This window comes from Corvus brachyrhynchos, unplaced genomic scaffold (assembly GCF_000691975.1).
Source record: "Corvus brachyrhynchos isolate BGI_N302 unplaced genomic scaffold, ASM69197v1 scaffold114, whole genome shotgun sequence".
Taxonomy (NCBI): domain Eukaryota; kingdom Metazoa; phylum Chordata; class Aves; order Passeriformes; family Corvidae; genus Corvus; species Corvus brachyrhynchos.
Genome location: NW_008238337.1, coordinates 4,714,164 through 4,736,920, shown reverse-complemented (window position 1 = coordinate 4,736,920; position 22,757 = coordinate 4,714,164). Strand labels below are relative to the sequence as shown.

Here is a 22,757-nt window from a genome sequence, read left to right as displayed (position 1 = left end):
GGAAAAGGCACATGGCAACAAAAGTGAAAGAATAAAAAAATTCCAAGAAGCATTATTTGGAATTAAAATAGAATTATATAAAGTGTATTACAGTCTGTTCTATCATTTAAGAAGTAATAACATATTTATATATCTTTTATTACAGAGCGATAACCCGAAGAGAAGGAAGTCGATATTTAATCCATGTACAATATAAAGAAATAACAGAGCAGAAAAACCACTTTCCCATTCAACAACATTCTAAAGATGCTTTTTAATTAGACATTTAAGCATTAAACATTTCTCAGTAGTAGGTTAAACTACTCAATACAGTAATTTCAGTGCATTGTCCAAGCAGACGTGGAAATGCAAACACATTCAAGGGCTTTGTGGAAACCTCGTGTCAATCCCCTCAGTTTCCTCAACACAAACAGTCACAGAATTTCTGGCCTAGACCAAGAACCAGAAAATCCTCCAACTGTTGGGAACGCAGCACTGTCACCTGTGGGAGTGGAAAACCCAGCCTGTGGGAATGTTCCTGTGAGCGTCACACGTGGGACGCACCCATGGAACCCTGGGGTGCTGCCACGGGAATATATCCCAAAGAACACACCAAGAGTCACCTTTTCCACCATCATCTAAAGGAGAGGGAAGGAAATCTGTGCAAGGTTTTAAAAGGAGCTGGGGGAGCTGGTTAATGGTGGTGGCTGCACTGACACGGCCCATCCCCATCTCCCATCGCCCGGCAGGAATCCTGGGGATCGCTGCTCCGTGGGGAGCAGAGGGGCTGCCAAACTAACAGTGGCAACAGCTCCCATGAGAAACAGGGCAAAGCAGCAAGGAAAAGACTTTTCCATCAGACAGACGTCTCCATCTCATCTCCAGGGAGCACAGGGAGCTGCTGCCAGAATAAAATCCGGGAGCGAGAGATGTGCAGATGGGACTTGTCTCCTGCCATCCTGCTGCTATTTCCTGCAGACTGGGACTGCAAATCCCCCCCTGTGACTCCTCCATGAGAAGAATTGGCACATGGTTTTGGCAGCTCCAAGCCTGACAGACAGTGGCCCGGGCAGGCCCCGTGGGAGCCGCGCTCCCGAAACACCGATGGGGAAAAAGACAAAAGGAGAAGGAGCTGAAGTGCTGGTGCTTTATGGTTTGTATCCAGAGCAGCCCCTCAGCAGGACATGGGGAGGGCAGCCCAAGGAGCTCTGCCAGGTGAGGAGAGCTCTCCACTTTCCTTCTCCCTCTTCCACATTTTCCTGGTTGAGCATGAGGAACACCTGGAATCACCTCCCTCCCTGGGCTATGCTTTTAAAGGTTACTGAAAGAGCACTTATCTGGGGCAAGAATTAAGTCTGTCTTCCATGGCCATGGTGGTTGGTGTTTCAGAATGAGAGTCCAGAGACAGGGAATAGCTGAGAATTAGGGATACCCAAACACCCGTGTGGTCCAGGAGATCTCTACTCTGCTATCAGCACATCTTGCCAAAGGAAGGACAGGAAATCATCTGAGAAACTGAAGATCACATTTAGGTTATCCCACAAGATCAGCATAAAAATAAAAACTTAAACCTGGTATTTACAGATTAACAAATAAAAATATGAAGTGGGACTATCCGAACTGCTATTAAAGTGACATTCAACAATTAACTGGAACCCTGATATGAGTGTAACATCCTCCCTCTTCCCTTCCTTTTTTTGTTATAAAAACAGTATTTACATAATGTTACTTTTTTTTTTTTTAAAGAGAACTGGTTGACATTATTGCTTGATCCTTTTTAGGAAAGACATTCCAATGAAGCAATTATTCCACATGCTGACAAAACACAGAATATACCAATTCAAGAGTGACAAAAGTTAACATTTTGTTCATCTAAAAATTATCTCCATCTGCCGGGTCAGCAGATCACATGTAAATATTAGCCAATCAAAAATACATTTTACAAAAAATAATCAAGTTTCCTTTTTCAATATGGCAGTAAACATGATTTGTTCTTCCACTCTCACCTTCCACAAACTTCATTCTAAATAGGAGCTTACTATTTGTTCACAAAAAAAAAAAAAAAGATAAATTCGATTAAAATTATTATTTTCATAAACAAACACAAAGCCCAGCCAGACACATCTCCCAGAGGTCAGTGCTGAACATCTACAGAGTCTGTTCCACAGCGAGGGGAGTTCCCTGGATCACAGCATTCCCAAACAGCTCTGTTTTCCAAGACTTTCTGAAGTGCTAACTGTGACCCAGGGGTTCTCCTGACAGGCAGGTCTGAAGTGCCCCTGTCCCCCCTGACCTGACAGACACAGCTTTGTATTTGACTATGAACTGAAGCAGCTTTTCTCCACAAAACAGGAAGGCACCATGCACAGAGCAGTTGAGGCAGGAAGCAAACAGCAGCAACATGACATGGGGGTTTAGGTTCAGATGAGTTAAGGCTTCTGTTGAAGTTCTTTATCTTCTCCTAGTTAGAATCACTGTCTGGAAAGGAAAACAGAAAGAAAGGTGGGATACAGTCAGGCAGCTGGAACAGGAACTCCCTGAAATGTGTTTTCTGTTGTAGTGCCACCTTGGTTGTGTCTATTTAATGCATTAAATGCTCAAGAGCTGCCCAGAATCGTGCTGAAACCACACCAAGTTTTCAAACTTTGGGAAATCACAGCCCCAACAGAGTGAGTGTTGTGAAAATCAAATGATGCGCAGAATCAGTGGAACTGTGACTGGGAGGGAAGGGGCACTGCCCTGCTTGGCACCACTCCCTGACACCCCTGGTGCACAGGGCAGGGTAAGGGTGGTGTTGGTGGGGGCACAGTGGTGAGACCAACACATCGAAGAAAATGTGAGTTTATTACTGCACACCTGCACTTAGCAAAGCACCCCTTCCTACCCAAGTACCTTTTCAAACCTGATTCTCATAATGGCTCTGTCTCTTCTTTGATTTCAGCTCCTTCAGCCACTGAGGAGACTTTTCTTCTGACCTAAGATATAAAAAAACCCACTCTTTATTCTTTCATTATGAAAATTCCTGACAGAAACAACAAAAAAAAAGGAATGTACAACTTGTTGCATTATTTTTTCCTTCCACCAAGAAGCGCATTAGCCTCTTCCTGACGCTGGGATTCTCTCACCTGTCCTCCTTTTCCACACTGGAGGGCAGCACTCTGCTGCCGGGAGTGCCGAGCTGTGCTTTGGGGGATTTGAAGAGCTGAGCAGAGCCGATGTCACCAGTGCTCTCAGACTCTTGTCTTTTCCGCAGTTGGGCCTAAATACAAAAATAAAGAAAGGGGTCCTTTGAAGCCAGCATCCAGGCTTTTTTTGGAAAGCAGAACAGATCACTCCAGATTTATAAAAACAAAAAAATTCCCTGAAATGAGTGAGGGAGTTCTTTATAAAGCACCCACAGCTACTGAACTGGTTTATCTCCCACCTGCTGGGCTCTGCCTGAGCTCACCTTGAGGACAGAGTGATCCATCCCTGGGAACACAGGCAGTCTCTGGGCTTGCACAGAAGATGACCTTGGAGTGTGCTGGATCTTGTCTTCCTCCTCAGAATCTTCCTGTTGCATAGTTTTCTTCTCTTCTAATTAATTGTTTTCAATAAAAAAGCAGAGGGGGAAACCATGAGCCAGCTTTTCACCTCTGCCTTGTCCTAGATCTCTTCCTGCACTCGAGCAGGAACGAAGGGCAGTACTTAAAAAATGCCCTTTACAAACTCCTACCCTTGCACCCAGGCTGATCACAACCAATTATTCCAGGTAGCTGAGGGGTTACCTGTGGAATCTTTGAACATCCAGGCATTATCTGGTTCTTCTGTCAAGGAAAACCTGTTCTCCAGGTCCAGCCCTCTGCTCCTGCGCAGCGAGTGGGACGCGGGCGCCCGGCACCGGCGCTTCTTGCTCAGCTGCACCCGAGTCTTCAGAGCACTGGAGTCCAGGACAGCCGTGTGCTGGAGGAACACAGACCTGGGAGTGAACCCCACCTCCTCCACAGTGACTTCCCAACCCACTGGATTGCATTCACCTGTTCAGTTTAATTAATATATATATATATATATATTTGCCTGACTATTATTATTGTAGTTACTTAAAATTATACAGAAGAGAGTTTATGATGAGGACATGGTACTTCGTGGCTAACTGGGTGTAATCCTTTGGTCTCTCTAGGCTGTGGATACCTGAGCTGCATGAATTATTTGCACTAAATGAATATAAAAAATAACTGCAATTATCAGGAGTTTGGTTCCTAGAGTGTTTTATGAATACAGGCCTTGCTAGTCCAAGACTGGGATCTAAAAAGAGCAACTACACAAAATTCCCTCATAGTGCAGAGCTGCAGCTTCCCTGCCAGCCACAAACACTTGAAGCCACTCACCAGCAACAAAGACACTCCAAGTTTAGTGTCACAGCATTCAGAAAACTTCTGTGATCAGTCATTTCCAACATATCCAATCAGCAATAACATTTACAGAGCAAAACAAGGAGCTGTAATTGATTTGCTTGCTTAAAGCAATTTGCTGTTACAGACTTGCCTGTAACCACCAAATATCCCTGAGCCCTCCCTTCTCCAGCAGATGTGGGTTTGCTCCTTTTCCAAAGATTTCAGGTCAGGAATAAACTCCTCATCACACAGCATTTGGAGCTATTAATGTTTTACAGAGACATCTTTAGTGGCCCAGGGACAAAACAGAACCTTCTGGAAGTGTTCAAACACGGTGTGGATGTGGCACTTGGGGACGTGGTGGTGGTGGCCTTGGCAGTGCTGGGGCAACAGTTGTACTCGATAGTGCAACTGTTTAGTTTGTTCTCCAAACTAAACAAAGTTCTTGCAGCACTAGACCTCATTAACTGTGTATGGCCAGAAATTCCTGGCCTTAAACCAGCTGCAGGATTCTTCACTATAAAAAAATCCTTTAAAATTCAACTCTGAGCTACCATGGAAAGAAACCAATTGTAAATAAGAAAAATATTAGTGAACATCTTTACGGCCTTAAATCTGCACAGCTGACAGCACAGCAGCCACTAACTGTTTGTGTTATTTAATTATGCTTCCAATGTTCATCCCTGGAAGTGTCCAAGGCCAGGTTGGATGAGGCTTGGAGAAACCTGGTCTAGTGGAAAGTGTCCCTGCCCATAGCAAGGGGTAGAACTGAATGAGCTTTAAGATCCCCTCCAACCCAAACCAGCCTGGGATTCTATGATTGATTATCCAAGGCCAGCAGCTTTATGGAATCTCTCAGAACCTGAACACTACAGAGACTTAGAAGAACTCTGTAGTTTTGATCCTCAACTTTTCGGGCAGGAAAGCAGCTGGGAAAATCAAGTTTGGGAAAGGCAGAGCAAAACTGGCTGCACAGTTTCCAGAAGAAACTGCTTTGAAGGGATTAACCGAGGGCACGCACGATGGCAACTTACATCAATGAAGGAGAAATAACTGCTCTTGTCCTCAGGGAGTGTGTCTCCTGCAGGAGGCAAATCAGTCCCATCAGTGGAGTCCATGTCCGTGCTCGAACGGTCCAGGCTGGTGCTCCTTTGGTCTTTGGAGAAGTCATGGTGCTCGGCCAGGGAGGGCGGCTCTGTCTGCGAGGACAGCGAGGATGGGTGGCTGCCCGGGGGCTGCTTCCGCCCTGGCACAACCTCATTTTCCAGGGAAGGAGATTCTCCCACAAAGCTGCAAACGGAGCAAATGGAATCTGTGAGACTTCGGGGTGAATAAATACCTGCAAGGCCAGGCTGGATCCCACATGATCAGCGTGAGTTAAATAAAAGTGGAATGGAAAGTTTGAGCACCAAGGGGAGGCATCAGGTACCAGCAGCAGCGTGGGGATCCCTTCCACTAGCACAGCCCTGACCCCTTGGATTCACAGTGCGTTGGGGATTGGGGTGTATTCCAGCCAGCCAGAGGATGTTTCCCTTCAGGAATGCTGGAGCTGAAGAGAGGTGGGCACCAGGTGGCACCCTAAGGCAGGGCTCCACGGGCAGAGCTTCCTGCGCCTCGGGGAGGACGGCAGCAGCACCTGCACCCGGTGCTGGGATGTTCCCAGTGTATTCCTAGAATTCCTTCCGTGGCCTAGACTGACAGGAATGGGCTGCAGGGTCAGGACTGGAAGCTGTACACAGTTGTGGCTGCCTTTGTCACAAAGGCTGGAGTATTCCTTGAAACAGCAGGAAGACTCTACTGTCAATAAAAATTGGGGCGTCTTGCTTCTAATTCCCAGTTTGAAAAAAGAACCTAAAGGATTTAGTTCTGATTTGTTTTTTCCTCCTCTTGATAGAAGTCTTATGTCACTAAGCACCATTTCTTGGGCACATATCTAGAAGAACTGTTCTAAACCTAAAAAAACCACGTATATATCAATTTACGCACATCTTTTAACAACACACCTTCGTATTTGGCACAGCAATTCAAGGAGAAAAACACTCAGGAGTGTCCTGCTGGATAACAGCATTCCATCAGCACCAGCACATGGTACAATGTCCAGTCTGGCAGAGCAGACACTGCCCAGAGGGCTTCCAGCACACAAGCAGAGGGAATGCTGCTTCCCTCCTTCACCAGTGGGCCCCAGGATAATTAAGAATGGCACTAATGAGCTCTGGGGGAAAGTTTTTGTCTAGGATTTGTGCTTCAAATGACATTTGGTAGCTGCAGCATTAGGCTTTAGAGCCACTGCAACATGGAAGAATGGAGAGGGGAGGGACAATCTGTAGGACTTTTCATGGAAATTAAAGCATGTGTTGAAAGGATCCTGTTGGATTTGCACATCTCCAAAAAGTCTCTGCCCTGCTACATCCATCCCAGGGCTGCAGCTGATACATTTCACTGAGGCTTTTCAAACTGAAATATTTTGAGAGCAAGATGTGACACAAATCCAGCTGAATTCACACTGGTTGGTGGCTCCTCATTCACAAACCTTCCCAGTGGGTTTTTCTTTGGAGTTCCTGCACAATTACAGCCCCATACAACAACCCCTGTGGCACAGCTCATCCCCAAATACGGGAAGGATGCCTGGAGTCCAAACCCTGTTATGTGCAGTGGATTCTTTCCAGTGAACAGCAAATTAGGGGGGGAAAACTCCCTTCAGACAAATGAAATTGAAAATGGATTTTCAGTTCTCATTACTGAGATGTATCGTGCACCTCCTTCCATTATTTCATTAAGATTTCAGGGTTTGTGAGCACATCCATGAGCTGCCCCTGATGTTCCACAGGTGCATTTACAGACACTTCTCTGAGAAATCATCCCTCACGTGGAGCACACAAACCCAGCAGGATGGTTATCACAATGGGCAATAAAGTGTCAGCAATCCTCACCTTCAACTGCAATTAAATTTAATTAGTTTTAGCAAGACAGTGCGTAGAGGCCATAAAGGTGTTACTTCAGCCTGTAAAATGAGGAGTTAGAGATGCAAGAATCCATCACCTAAAGCCAATTCCTTTCCTGTAAAAACCAATAATTTTCCCTATGAAGACTGTTCTAACCTAAAAGAGTTTTCTACAATGCCAACTTGGAAAAGCTTACCAAAGCCTAGCTTACTAATTTGAGAAAAATTAAAATAAAATCTTTTAGATAAACTAAGAAAAACCCAATTAACGCCTCCAAATTGGAGGAGATGGTTTCATCTCTGTCCTTCCAAGGAGCTACTGGCCAAAGCCCACTGGAAGCAGCCCAGAGGAGCTCCTTACACTAATCCCAGCAGTGACTCAGTTCTAGAGGAAAATGCTCCTTTCTTCACCTTCCAAAAGCTCATCTAGGAAAAGGACCGTGTTCATCCTGTTGCCCTGTAGTTATGGCTTTTTGTTTTAAAATTCCCTTCCTCTCCCAGACAAGGGGTGGAGTCACCACCCCTGGAAGTGTTCAAATGCCAAGCATTGGTGGCATTTGGTTGGTTTAGTGGCCTCGGTGGGATTCAGGTGAATCACACTGGACTCAGTGATCTTGGAGGGCTTTTCCAACCTTAAGGACGCTGTGATTCCATGAAGATGAGGTCATTCACACAAGCACTAATAAAACTCTCCTAAAAGAATCCCTCCATGGCTCCAATACTGGGAAATGCCCCAGACTGGAGGTTCCCCCAGCACAGCAGGAGGCTGGGACACCGTCTGGTCCCCGCGGGATGTGACACCGTGGGGGCTGGCAGGGGAAATGCTCCGAGGGAAGTGAGCCAGGCCAAACAGGAAAACTGAACCATCAACATCTCCTGCGAGTTCCTGCCTCCAGCTGGGGCGAGGAGGAGGCACCAAAGCTCAGAGCACCCACAGCAACATGAGGAGAACGTCTACACTGCTCCTGGCAGGGACTTCATCCAAAATAAACTGCAGACAGAACGCACGTTCAATATATTCCAGGAAGACTTCCATTATTTAGAAGTACATTAATCTCATTTCTCTTCAAGTGCCTGAATTAATACAGCAGTAATTCCCCTGCAATGAGCTGTAAGTCGAAACAAAGCAGAGCAATGGGGTGGCAAAATGCTGAAGAGTCTCTACACTGACACCATGATACTGTAAAAAAAGCAAAACCTAAACATTTCTTGCAGTGGAAACAAAATTCCAGCACATGGGACTGAGTTCAATCCTTCAGTGAACCGGAATGTTTAGGTGGAGCTGCTCTAATCAGGATGGATGGATTGAAATAACTCTCCAGTGCTGTCTGCTCTGAAGCTGAGACAAGCACCTTTGTTAAGAAACTGATCTCAGAAATGTCTGTATCATCCTGGAATCCAAGATAATTTTACAGCAGCCTGGCTGTCACTGTTGGCATTCACTTGGCTGCTGCACCTCCGAGCTGGTCGTTACCCTGATTTCATAAGCAATAAAATATTTATAACACACAGTTCTCAAATGCAGAACACACCAAACATAATTGACATTAATGTCTGCTGTAAGATCCCAACAAGTATAGCATTAAAAAACAGATAAAATGCTATTTTCATACCACACTGAGCAGACAGGACACGAGTTCAGGGTAGATCAAGCTGTAATTTACACAACAGGTGTAAACTATAAAAAACCTCACACTTTGCTGCTCTAGGTTTATTTCACTAAATCATTCTAAGAACAGAAAAGCATCAGCAATACTCTGTTTCACTCAACTGATATCCCATTTCATCCTCCACTTCACCACCAATAAAGCACTTGAGAGTCTGAGCTGTGGACACGGAGAGATGAACCCTGTGTCACCCCATCTGAAGCCCAGAGTCTTTGTTCCAGAGGGATTTTGCCATTCTGCTATTCCAGAGGGATTTTGCCACTCAGCCCACCTGGCAGCATTGTTGAGGCTGTTAAAAGGAATGGCAATGGCAGAAAAACAGATTTATAAGCAAAGAAAACAAATAAAAGTGTCCAAGAACAGGGCTTGGAGCAACCTGGTTTAGTGGAAGGTGTCCCATGGCTGAGGGCTGGAATGTGATCATCTTCAAGGCCCTTCCAGCACAAACCATTCTGGGATTGTTGGATGGGTTGGAATGTGTTGGAACCCAGAGTGCAGGGAATGTTTCTCTGCCTGTACTGAGGGACCCATCACCCCAGGGAAACACTGTTTTTAACCTTTGTCCATGGAGAGGGCTGCCAAGGCTTTGGGATGAATTAGAATCTACAAGGGTGTGAGTTAGGTGGTAGTATAATATACAGTTTGTTACAGGGTGAAAAATTTAGAGTTTTAGGTTTACTAATATGGTAAGTAGATGAAGGCAAGATGGAGGATCCCTGTGGTTTTTCAGGTCTCCTCCTTCTTCTTCACCTACTCCATTTTCTGCAGTGTTGGTAGCACAGAATGATTGGTTAGGAAATGCCACAGTTTAGGGCTACATGAATAGATAATTAGTTCATTAGGCACTGGTAGAAAAGTCAAAATAATGTACATTCTTAGTGACAATTGGGTGATTTATCTTTCAAAGGGCCTTGAGTTTCCTGCATTTTGTCTTTTGGTACTTGCTCTCCTTCATGCTATGTCAGCAGCATGTAAATTACTGGTAAGATACAATAAACAATCTGAAGACTGAGAAGATCCAAAAGTCCCATTCGTCTCTTACTCCTGGCAAGGACTTTCTCCCCCATCCGGGGAGGACATGTGGGGGTCGAGAATCCACACAGGAATGTGATGACCTTTAAGGCCCTTCCAGCACAAACCATTCTGGGCCTGTGGGATTCCAGCCTTCCCCCTCAGCCCGGAGCTGAGGAAAGGCCTCACCTGTCGCCGCTGTGCCGCTGCTCGTTCCAGGTGCCGTACTGGCTGTCGGGCTCCTGCACCAGCGTGTCCGTGTCCTTCGCCCCCGGCGGCTGCCTGGAGAAGCATTGCCTCAGCTGGTCCTGCAACAAAACCTTCTGTCAGTCCTCCAGCCCCTGGTTGAGGGATTAACAGGTTTTATTTGCAATAACGGGTTGGAATCTGCCAATTAAACTTGGCTGATTGGGAATGAACTTAAACACGGAGAACTGCTGGGAACTCAGAACAACCATTCTCTGTACAAGAATTCTCTGCACAATGATTACAATAATTGTTTTCCTGGCCAAGTAATGGATCTAGAGGTTGGAGCTGACTCCCTGTTTTCAGTAACTCCATGCTGCTTTAATATTGCTCTTATCTCAGGTTGCATACAACTTCTCAAAGCACCTATGCAAGCACAAGGAATTCTGCTGGGAATGACATTTCATCTCCTCAAGCACAGCAGGCAAACATCAACTCCACTGCTCTTTTCCTGGGTTTAATAAAAAGATCCTTTTTTTTTTTTTTAAGCTTTCTTTGGAAGACATTCAAAATAAAATGCACAAATAAATAAATAAGCACAGGGCCAGACACAAAAAGCCTTCTACAAACTGATGTAACGTCCAAACCCAACGCAGGAGAGTCCATGGTGGGTTTGCTTTGTTCTATTCTGACCTTTAATTTCCTAACTGTTTTTATTTCATGGATCTGCTGCTTTGCTAAGAAGGAAAGAGGGGATCCCAGGCCCGCCCCTTTCCAGGGAGAGAAGTGGGTCAGTGCTGGCACCCCAGATTTGCAGCACACTAATCTCAACACAGCCCTGCAGTTGTGCTGAGTTACTCAGGGAGCTTCAAGAGTTCCTGAAATCCTACACTGGGAGCAGATAATTAACTGTTGGTCCCTTTCACCTTCATTACCCTGAACAAATACAAACATGGCTTTCAGCTCCAGATCGGCTTTGCTTATCAAGATTTTATCTGACAGCAAATTACATGGTTTTCCACCTGTCCTTGGAAAAATCCAAGGATTTTTCCCTCTTTATTAGTACCCCCTGCCTCAGACCCATTGAGCAGAACACGTTGCTAGGACTAAGCCACATCTCCTTCTCTTTGGGCAGCACACACAAAGTAACAGTAATTAAGAAATCCCATCTTTAATATGTAGAATTCCTTCATATTACTGAGGGGAAAAAAGAGAGATTGTATTTTTTTCTTGTTTCCTTAATTTTGCACACCTAAAGAAGGCCACCTTAAGACTATAAAACCATTAAGGATAATTCAGCAGTGCTGATAGCTGGCTACTGAAGTAGTCCCACAGCACTTCCAGCTCTCATAACCACTTCTTATTTCCCAGTGGCCACAGCCACTCTCCAGCCCTGTCGTGCTCTTTGCTGCTGACAAAGTGTTTGTGTTTTAATGCAAAGAAAATACAAAAGGCTCCCCCACTTACTCCAACTATCACCACAAACCTCAGAGTTAAAAGACCAAGTAAAATTCTGTTTGTAATACTCAAGTAAAACAGGCTCAGTTTGTGAGTTACACGGAACAGATGTTTCCTGCTTTTCATACTCCAGATGTTCCTGCAGCCCCAGAATTCACTGGTTCTTACACTTTATGCAATCATAGGATTCTTAAGGTTGGAGAAAAACCTCAGAAAGATGGAGTCCAACCTATCCTATACAGATATCTAAATACAGATATGTACATGAATGCCTGGAGGCGAGTTAAGCTCTTACATTTCCCACTCCATGCCAGGTACAAGATTCCAAACGCGAGCCAGGCACACGCTGCTTCCAACATGGGAGATAGAAACCACAGGGCATTTCCTTCTGCTTGGCTTGGCTGTATGTTTTGCCTTCCATAAATTCCCTCTGCAACTTCCCAATCCCATGATTTGCTCCAGGGACTCCTGGGCTGGGCTCTCACCCAGTGGCCACAGCACCTTTGGCCGGTGGCTGCACTTCTAGGAAAGGCACTAACAAATTCCAGTGGTTCTTCCCACTTCCTTCCCCAACTGTCCATGCTCATCCAGGTTTTTTTTTTCCCCCAGCTTGATGCTTATTACGAATTTTTTTCAATCCCAATCTCACATCACGAGTTACCCCACTCTTACAATCCATTTGTACAGTATTTCCCACTGGTTATGACTAAAGCCCGTTACCTCCACACACAGCACAGACCTTTTTATTTGCAATCACTCACACTGTTTCTACTAGAAATTAGACTAAAAAGCTTAGAAACAGGAACAGGAGCAGCAAAGGAGCAACTTTTGTCCTGTTGCAGTGGGGAGCCCTTGTTTACACAGTGCAGAGTTATCAGGGCCGTGGGGGCTGGACAGGAGGCGTGTGGACAGCCCAGATAACAAGGGCTCAGCAGCCACAGGGGTCAAGTTTAGATGCAAAGACAGGCTCAGTAATTCCCAACAACATTTTACCCTGCTGGCCAGAAACACACCATTAGCAGAGTTATTTCTCTGTGCTAAACCCAAAACAAGCCTGAAAAAGAAATAAAATAACCTCACAGTGTCTTCAGAAGTAGTAAAGTTCAATACAACAAACAAAGTCTAAATGTCAGGAATAAAACACTCCAAACTCTAGGAAACCTAGAGTTCTCTACATTCTAAGGACTTTGTTATATTCAGAATCATTATTTCATTTTGCTTCTGGAGGAAGCTGCTTATTTCAAGACAATTGTGTCCTTCCCTGACAGGCCCTTTCAACATGTACTTTTTAAGGTGCCAAATGATTAATTGGAAAAAAATAAATGTTCTCTAGGTACCAAGCACAAAAATAAGGAGTGGGAAGAGGAGCTGATCCTCTCCTTGGCTGGTGGAGGAGGTGTTGGCTGGGGGCACCGAGGGCGGTGCAGAAAAGCAATTTATAGCCTGTGCAGCAGCTCAGAGGAGAGGGGGTGCTGAGGAAGGAAGTGATAACAAATCAGGAAGATTTTCCTTGCCAGAAAGTCATTATTAGCAAGAATGAAGAGTTTTAGCTTTTTTTTTTCCTGAAGATCTCTTTTCTATCGCTGTCATCATATTCCTGAAAGACTCAAGGCAATCAACACATGAAGCCAGGCCAGGTACAGACATTTCCTCCATAAACAGAATGTTCAGGAAACTGGAAAACTAATCATTCCGAAGGAAAAAGCAGTAAAGAGGGGTCTGGTGTCTTTTTAGCACACAAGATGAACCCAAATTAGAACTTTTCTAATTTACGATGACAGAAAAATCTCCCAAATCAAATAAAACCCACACCTGATCCAGGTTTCAAATGCTGTAATTCTCCAAGCTTTGATCTTTAACTTCCCAATTGTTATGCCAGGAGCCAGGAAAAAAAATCTACTTAATTTTTCTATCAAATAAAACAGCTGAGCTGTGTCCTGCTTTGCCTCTGGTTCTTCTTCTAAAATGAGCCATTATGCCTCTTCCAGTCCTCCCTTGGAATTAAGCTGGGCTTGGCTACAGTCCAGGGCTGATTACTCCTGCAATTTCCCATTCCTGAAAACGATGCACACACAACGTTGGTCCCAGAAGCCCCAAAATCACCTCTAAATCTGAGTCAACCCAGACATTTATGTGCAAAACCCTCCTGCATGGATGGGAAATGAAGACCTGGCACAGGAGGAACAGCAGCTCCGAGAGATCTCCTGAGTCAGAAGCTGCACAGACAGTTTCAAAAATATCTTTCTTCGCCAAGGAGCCCGAGACATCAGCCAGCCAAAGTGACAGCCCACAGCTTGAGTGTGAATGTTCAGAGCTGAATTCCACTGGCATGGATTGGATATGAAGAGAAACTGCACAATGGAAGGAAGTTTTGACCATCTGCCTTGTTAATACACAACTCAGAGAAAAAATGGTGCTGATTTCTTGAAAAGGGATTTTTTTTTCATTTTTCCCTCTCCTTACTTTAATTAAAGAAATAAAAAATGTGGTCAAATTGCCCCTTAAGTGTGACACTGAATTTTAGAAGAGCTCACAAGTCCTTACAAATCCAGAAAAGTATTCCAGCTGCTCCCCTGCAGCATGCCAGAAGACAGCTACAGACCTCCACCTATTCATATTTTATGACATTATTTTGTAGCTGACTCTGCTTTGAATGGGATGCTGGGCTCGATGAGCTCCACAGGTCCTTTATAACCTAAATTATTCTACAATTATCCTAAGGATTCTAAGGACTAAGAGGTGAACTATATATTTTGGAGCACTAAAAGAATCATCAGAACATAACATCAGATTGAAACCAACCAAACACTGAAAACCCCACCACAATAAGAGGGTCTGTGGGTCACAGCCTGTGGATTTTAATTTGGAAGCACCCAAATGCCAGGACAGCAAGTGGGAAGAGGATCCCAGGATTTCCATCTGTACTTACTATCCATCCAATGAATGCTGCCCACAAGGAGTAAGTCATGGCTCCAGCTCCTCTTAATTCCCAGCGATCAGGTGGGATTCAGACTGGTGAGATGGCCAGCTCCGTGTTTCAATTAATTGCTGGATGGAGTCAGTGCCTCAGGCAGCGTCCCAGGCTGAGGCAGCACCTTCTGCCCCCACCCTCCCTGCTGCAGCCCCAGATAAAGAGTTCCAGGAACTGCCCAGCTGAGCTCAGGGATGAGTTACAGACCTCCAGCATGAGGGAAGGCTCCCCAGCCCTCCCAAACACGCCAGCCAGAACAACGGCCTCAAACAGGGCAGCACTGCACCATCCCTGGAGCCCAGCCCCAAGAGCAGGGACAGAATTAAGGGAATTAATCCCACCCAGAATCTCCAGGTCTTTTACACCACAACACGGCCACCTCCAGTGTGGGCAGAGGATTAAGGAGATGGCAGTGTGTGTCTGTGGTGTCTGTTCAAGTGGAACATCCCTCTGTGGGATGTCCAACTCTGGGGTCCCAGCACAGGGAGGACATGGAGCTGTTGGAGCGAGTCCAGAGGAGGCCGTGAAAATGATCAGAGGGATGGAGCAGCTCTCCCCATAAGGAAAGGCTGAGAGTTGAGGTTGTTCAGCCTGGAGAAGAGGAGGCTCCAGGGAGACCTTACTGTGGCCTTTCAGTACCTAAAGGGGCTCCAAGAGAGCTGGGGAGGGACTTTGGACAAGGCGGAATGGCTTCCCACTGACAGACAGTAGCTTCAGATTAATGTTAGGAAGAAGTTCTTCCCTGTGAGGGTGGGCAGGCCCTGGCACAGGCTGCCCAGAGAAGCTGTGGCTGCCCCTGGATCCCTGGAAGTGCCCAAGGCCAGGCTGGACTGGGCTTGGAGCACCCTGGGCTAGTGGAAGGTGTCCCTGCCCATGGCAGGAGGTGGAATGGGATGGGCTTTACGGTCCCTTCCAACCCAGACCATTCCATGATCCCACTGGCCCCAGTGCATCCTGGGCTGGGCAGGACAAGCTGGTTTTATGTGGGAAACTGGCGCTGCTGCTGCTGAATGCACAAGCAACGCCTGGAGAAACACACATGTGCCCCATGTGACTGTGAGCACTCACACCACATATTCAGCTCTGTTAGATCCTGAGGAGCTACACTGCTCTGCTCAAAAATCCTTTAAATAATGGATGTTTCCCTCTCCCATGGGCAGTAATGTTCCAGTCCCACGGTACCAAGCATCTCATAAATGCCATCAGCCCCGACAGCCTCCCTGTTGCTATGCAACCCTGGGCTGCCTCTCCATACGTGTTTTCCTTGCCTCTTCCACAGGGATACGATACCCAACCACCAACGACATCCCTGATGCTAAAGCCTGACAGCATTTCCCTTACGAAACAGGAGCTGTTTTTAGAGGGTGACTGGTCTAATTCTCCACCTTGTCATTGCTTCCCCATTGATGCACAGGCCTGATTCCCAACCCCCTTCTCCCTGGAAAGGCACAGCAAAAATTGCAGCAAAGCCGATGTACTAAAGGGGCTCCAAGAGAGCTGGAGATGGACTTTGGACAAGGACATGGAGGGGAATGGTTTTAAACTGGCATAGGGCAGGTTCAGATTAGATACTAGGAAGAAATTCTTCCCTGTGAGGGTGGTAAAGCCCTGGCACAGGCTGCAACACCAGAGACAGACACAAAGTCTACCCAGCATCGATTCTGGCCACAACAGAGAATGTGGTCAAATTAATGCAGATGAAGTTGGGTTTGCCAGGGATCTGGTTACGATCATGCAGTGACATCAGCTCCCTGCTCCTGCAGTGACTCCTGGTGCCGTTACTCTCCTCATTTCACAGAGGATTTCAAAGATATTTGAGAGTTTATCGTTTTTTCTACCCTGCAAATCGAGCTGCTCTGCCCCGCTGTGAACACTCACCACACACACGTCAGCTGGTTCAGGGCAAGGCTGAAGATGGAGCAGAGGTTGACTCGATGTGCAAAAAGCAGATGAGAACTAAATTCTAAATATAAGCCCTGCTAGGGCTGCGTGAGCCACGACAGCACTTCCTCTGAGAGGTGGGAACGTACAACACCACAGCAGAGGAACTAGCTGGGAACATCTTTAAAACCTCTCCTATATCATCAGATTAAATTTCCTTTTCAGCCTCAGGCAGCCAAGCTGATAAGGAATGAACCCCCAAGAAAGCCAAGGCAGCAGGAAGGAGCCAGAGGCTCTGTCAGGAAGATCCTGAGCAGCGACAGGGAATCCAGGCTCTCCCCAGGGCACGTGTAACTCCCATCAGTGTTAATAAAACCTGGCACCGAGCGTGGAACAGGATCCCTCGACTTCAACACTGCAAGAGGCACAAGCCAGAACAAGGCAATTTCATACTGGGATGCCAAGGAGGGAATAGATTTGCTTTTTTTGAAAAGCTGCATAGTTGAAATCAACACCTCCTACTCGAAATGCTGCATTTCACAGCTCTTCTGCACAGTTAACGTCTCTCCACATGAGACACAAGCTAAACTTCAAACAAACATTCCTGGGAAGAAGTGCTCATTAGCTTAAAGCCTGGAATTAAAGATGTACAGACAGTGATAGGATTTCCTGACAACAAGTGAATAACAAACGTGCTCGTTTCAACACACAGCTCGCACAGCTCAGGAGATGTTTTAAGAGACAGCAGTCAAAACACACACACAGAGAACACCAGGAGTGTTTCCCAAAACTTTCACAGTATTACCAATTGCAGTAAAAATGGATTGCCAGGACAGGGAGGCTGTGAGGCCCTGGCACAGGGTGCCCAGAGAAGCTGTGGTTGCCCCATCCCTGGAAGCATCCAAGGCCAGGCTGGAGCAACCTGGGATACTGCAAGGTATCCCAAACCATGGCAGGGTGTGGGACTGGATAATTTTAAGGCCCCTTTCAACCCAAATCCTTCTGGGATTCTAGGATTCTAAGGTTTGTATTCAGAGAAGTTTTTGTTTAATACAATTTACTTCTCCTGAAAGCTGTCACTTAGAGCTTTAAAAAAAAAAAGGCAGCAATGTGGATGAGCACAAAATACCAGCTCTAAATCTATTTATGCTATTTTCTTCTTGTTTAAGAGTATGGTAAAAATCAACTCCTTGCAGTCAGCCTAAGTGAAATCACAGAGTAAAGTCATTTAAATAATTATTCCTGTCAAAATAACGAGAGAACAACAAAGACAGCCACCAAATGCCCATCACTATGGGTTTCTGGCCCAGATTTATCTGCCAGCTACGTTCATGGCCTGTTAAACCAAAGAGAAGTTATTAAGAATGAAAAAGCAGGAACTGTTTCAGCACTGGCCCTTGTATCTTCATTAATTAAACTGAACAGCTTCACTCCTCCCCCCACCCCCAAACAAGACAAACAACCCATTTTTAAAGCCTGCCTGCTGCAAACTTGCTTCCCCCTACCCTAACAGCTCCCTGGGAATTTAAAGATAACATTTAAAGATTAAAATTCCATTTACTGATAGTACCAAAAAATTACTTTTAAGAACAATTCATTGTGTTCTTGGTGAATATTAGGCAGAAGAGTTCAGCAACTATCCCCTGTAGGGTCTGTACCTATTCCAAGTTCAGAATCAAAGTGCCAACTTGTAGTAATTTCTTTTACAAATCGTTTGTTGAAGGATGTTCACCACACCTGTAGGGTCTGTACCTATTCCAAGTTCAGAATTGAAGTGCCAACTTGTAGTAATTTCTTTTTACAAATCGTTTGTTGAAGGATGTTCACCTTCAGGTGACAAGGACAAACTTCTGCAGACAGACTTGGGTACAACAGAACAGGCACTGCAGATCAAAGCTTTTTTATAAACAGAGACACAGCTCCCGGTGAATGAAGGTGTGGAACTCAAACCAGGACCCTCACCTGCTCCAGAAAGGGATCCTGTTCTATGGGAAAAGTCAGAGTCCACCAGCTGTCCCCAGGAACAAGCTGCACAAGCTTAGACTGGCTGGAAAAGAAACATCTGGGAAGATTAATAAAAACTAGGATGGGAATTTCAGCCTCTAGCAGGGAAAAGGCTGTAGGATGCAACAAAAACCCTCAGAAGGACTAAGTGCCCTCCCAGCACATCTGGGACACGTGCAGCAAACAAATCACTCCACTTCCATCTTTATTTTGGAACTATATCAAAAATTGAATTTAAACTAAATAATGCTGCCAGATGAATTTTGAATGAAAACACCATTTTCTTTGACTGCCCAGTACACCAAAAGGAAACCACTACTAAATGCACTTTGGTGTTATTTCTAGCACACAGCAGAGCAATTTAGGTAAAACACATCGACCACTCTCAGCCTCAGAATTCATCTTTCCTGTTCTGTGTGAAACACCCCCAAGGTTTTCCATGACTTTTTTTAGCAGTGTAAGTGGAGCCAAGGGCATCAGACAACTGCCCTGGTTTTATTGTATGGCAACAAACCTCGAGACCTAGAACAGAGCTGGCTGTGAAACCAGATCTCACACCTATAATAGAACCATGACCGAGAGACCCTGATTAAATCAGAGGCCATGTTTAATGCATGTATCTCTGCTCCTCTTACAAAGACACCAAGCTGATGACATGAGATGAAAATGGACAATTAACTCAATAAAAATACCTGAAAGAAAAATCAGCTTCTATTTAAAAAGTCTCACTGTAAAGTAAAAACTTCTGCAAGCTCAGCTATGGATTCGCAGATGTGAGGCTGAAGAAGTTTACTCACACTGACTTAAATTGTGCTGCCCAAGTTGAATTTGGACACATTTCCTTGCCTTGTACAATGCCAAATTCTCCACCAGTAGCCACCAGTGGCAGCAGGAAAGGGAGCTGGAAGCCACTGGCCCTCGCTGTGTCAGGCAGGAGCTCATGAGCACGGCTGACCCTTGTTTAAAAACTCCATCAGCACTGAGTGACTGCTCTACACTACAGCCCTAAAGCAGCACAGAAGTCAGTTCGTATGAATTACACACTTTTTACTCATTCCACAGTTTTTGGTAGCACAATGTCAGTAGTTTTAAGGACTGAGACAGGACCCTGTTGCAATCAGATAAAAAAGTACCAGCTTCAGGTCTCAGTCATTTGCCACAGACACAATGGCACCAACCACAAACTTCTCGGAGTGCTCAGACCTTACGTTTGAGCCCAAGTGAAACCAAATTCACACATAAAGCCAAGCACAAGCAAAATTCTTGCTGAAACAGAGGAACAGCAGCTCCAGCACTGTCACCAGTGACTTAAGAGAAAAGGTCACCCCGTGTCTCCCGATTTCTGCTCCGTAAGCAGGGCTGCGTAGGACAGCAGAACATTTGTCCTTTGCAGGTTTCACATTCCCATTTTTCAGCCTTCTTTCACACGAGTTGTTCATTCAGATGATTCCAATAAATCTAAAACACCAGCTTAAAAAAGAAGGCAAGAGAACTTCACCATGCTAACGCTGTAACAGTGGTTACCAAATATTTTCTTCTTCATTCTTTTGTGCTTACTTGACACTATTTTCTTTCCCAGACTGTCCAAACAGGACATGGATAGCAAGCTGGGACAGAAATGCTCTACCCAGGGCTGATAGAGAGCACTGGAAACAGAAATATTCAAACACCACACCTGCCCAAGGAATGCAGCGTCACTTGCACTCATTCCCTGAGCAAACCCCGCGAGGCCACAGCAGAGCTGCCCGTTGTTTGCACTTCACAATGAGTAACTGTTTTGTTTAATAATAAAAAAAAAGAAACCAAAACATTTTAGCCACTTCAGAGAGTTTGGATTTACTCAACACGTTGGCACCAAGGCTTGGGGCCCCTTTCCACACAACTCAACCACAGTCACTCGCTTCCCCCTGGTCAAACATGGGGCTTAAATCACCAGTTTCAGGTACAACTCAAACCACTGGTTTCAGCTCCTCTCCGTGAAATAAAACAGGAATAAACCAGGTTTGTTTCCCTTTCACTCCCTATCACCCCAAACCTTTGCTGCTTTGTAGGATGTGCCAGAAGGGGCCCCTTTCCACACAACTCAACCACAGTCACTCGCTTCCCCCTGGTCAAACATGGGGCTTAAATCACCAGTTTCAGGTACAACTCAAACCACTGGTTTCAGCTCCTCTCCGTGAAATAAAACAGGAATAAACCAGGTTTGTTTCCCTTTCACTCCCTATCACCCCAAACCTTTGCTGCTTTGTAGGATGTGCCAGAACTAGAATTGGTCGGGAGGATCGTGGCAGCCTCAGGAAACCCGCCTCTCTTCTCCCACTCTGCCATGCCATGGAATACAGACAGTCCTTCCTGAACATAACCTGGAAGCTAATGGAAAAGGGAGGGGGAAAAGGGCTCCATCTGGCACAGAGCTGTGGGGAACCAAGAGCTCTTCACCTTTGCTTTGCTCCCAGGAATTGCACCCTGCCTCTGTCACACCACAGCCTTCACAAGTCACGTTGACCCTATCACTTCTGTGGCATGACAAAGATGGAAGCATTCTGAGAAAAAACACCCTTTTTTCAATAAAAGAAGGGAATAATGATCATTTATGTTGCCTGCACAGTGACAGCACTTCACTCTTCTTACAAATTTAGCTTCAGGCATTTTTTTACTGGAAAATCACAAATACTGAAGCACACCCAAAGCCATGCTGGCCTGTGCTGGGGAACTGACCAACACCAGACCATTGTCAGATTAACTTTCTCATTTCAGACCAATACTTGTCCTACCTTAAAAATCAACCACATTTTCCCCATTCCCCAAACCTTGACTCCCTGGCAAATGAAAACATCCACCTGCGCTGCAGGAAGCAGCTGGGAGAGCAGACAGACAGACAGCACTATCTGGAGGTGTTTTGGGGGCTGTTTTTAGATGGAAAAGCAGACAGGAGGTAGGTTTTGTTAGGAGATAAAATGCTGCAACAAACCCGAGGGTTTTTATCATATTCTCTCCCTTGAGGGTCTCAAAAAGGTGCATCGCTTACAAGCTCGGGTGGCTCTGAGCTGGGCTGCCTCTTCCCCAAAGAGGAAAACCTCTGCTGACTCCGCACTGAAAACCTTCGGAAGGACTCTCTGCTCCGGGATGCAAAGTGCCTGAAGGAAGAGGTTCTCTTGAAGGGAGTCCTGGTGCCACCTTCCCCGCCACTCCGCTCATGAGCCACCGCAGTAGTGACTAAATTTAGTGCTTCCTGCAAGGATCTCCGCACTGTGCCCATCCACTGGGTCATGTGAGTTTGTGCCACTGTCAGTTTGTCTCCAAGGTAATCCATTTTTTTTTTTTTTCCAGCAGAGATGAGATATCAATATCCAGTAGCAATTAAAATAGATTCTCCTTAACAACCCTGATATATTTTGCGAAAAGTGATTCCGTGTATAAAATATTTCCAGCTAAGGTAAACAGCACTGCACTATCACCCTCAGCATATTCCTAAAATTAAATAACCAAAGATGTGAGGTGGGAGATTGGTATTTGTCAAGTAGGAAAAAATAAAAGACTTTTCCTACTTACAATCGGCTTTCCAGAGTTCCATCAAAATACGTTTAATTCAGCCATGTTAAAGAGATAAATCAATGTTTAAATCCTGACACAGTCACTTGAAACGAGTCCATTTGCAAGCAGAGAATTAGGCTCTTACTCTCTCATTTCTGAGCAGGAAAAGCAATTCCCTTTTTAAGCCAAGTTTTTGTTTTGCTGTAAATATCAGAAGGATAAAACAAATCTTATTCTCCTGGCTCGGCCACTCATCAGATGAGAGTGCATTGACCAAAGTTCTGGTGCTCCTATACAATCCATTTAGCAGCAAATCGATTAGATCTTCTAAACAATAAATCCAGATTCTTTTCTTCCCAAAAAAACTCTGCAGAAGGGTGTCAGCAGCAGAATCCCCTCCTCACCAGCCTTGCTGCCTTCGGAACCATCCTGGAGCTCTCCCCTGGCAGAATTGCGGAGCGAAGCCGGGGAGGCTGAAGGGGAAGCGTGTCCAGCCTTCCCCGCGGGACTCGTTGGCTGCTCAGAGCCTGCCAAAAGAGCTGCTGGATGACATCAGCTCCTCTGCTTCCAGGGGGGCTCCCAGCCGAGGGACAAACGCACGGACTGTCCCCACGCCTGCTCTCCTCACACGGCCCCGAGCGGCTCTGCAAGCAGCTCTGGATGCACAGCTGTTTGTAGCCCGTCTGGCTCCCAGGCAGGGTCTGCCACGCTCCCAGCGCTCCCGACTAAGGCCCACGAGGTGACACGCAGCA

At 45.7% G+C, this 22,757-nt stretch overlaps 1 protein-coding gene across 12 annotated transcripts in view; it reads right to left on the bottom strand.

The window, feature by feature from the left end:
• Positions 1 to 55: 55 nt before the first annotated feature.
• KIAA1671 (KIAA1671 ortholog) overlaps positions 56 to 22,757 on the bottom strand; it is a 65,570-nt gene continuing 42,868 nt past the window's right edge. For 6 of the 12 annotated variants that reach the window (XR_001862201.1, XR_001862198.1, XR_001862200.1 and 3 more), the window contains 2 exons: positions 10,161 to 10,279; positions 5,500 to 5,642 (listed from right to left, as the gene is read on the bottom strand). Coding sequence is in view for 6 of the 12 variants with exons in the window: in XM_017734903.1 (XP_017590392.1) it covers positions 2,431 to 2,457; positions 2,882 to 2,954; positions 3,105 to 3,238; positions 3,428 to 3,555; positions 3,747 to 3,921; positions 5,387 to 5,642; positions 10,161 to 10,279; positions 21,500 to 21,784 (1,197 nt within the window). In the remaining 6 variants the exon portion in view is untranslated. Of the gene's footprint in view, positions 2,458 to 2,871; positions 2,955 to 3,104; positions 3,239 to 3,427; positions 3,556 to 3,746; positions 3,922 to 5,386; positions 5,643 to 10,160; positions 10,280 to 14,544; positions 14,779 to 21,499; positions 22,018 to 22,757 lie in introns of those variants that run through there. The other 6 variants (XM_017734904.1, XM_017734903.1, XM_017734908.1 and 3 more) reach the window with 6 other exon arrangements.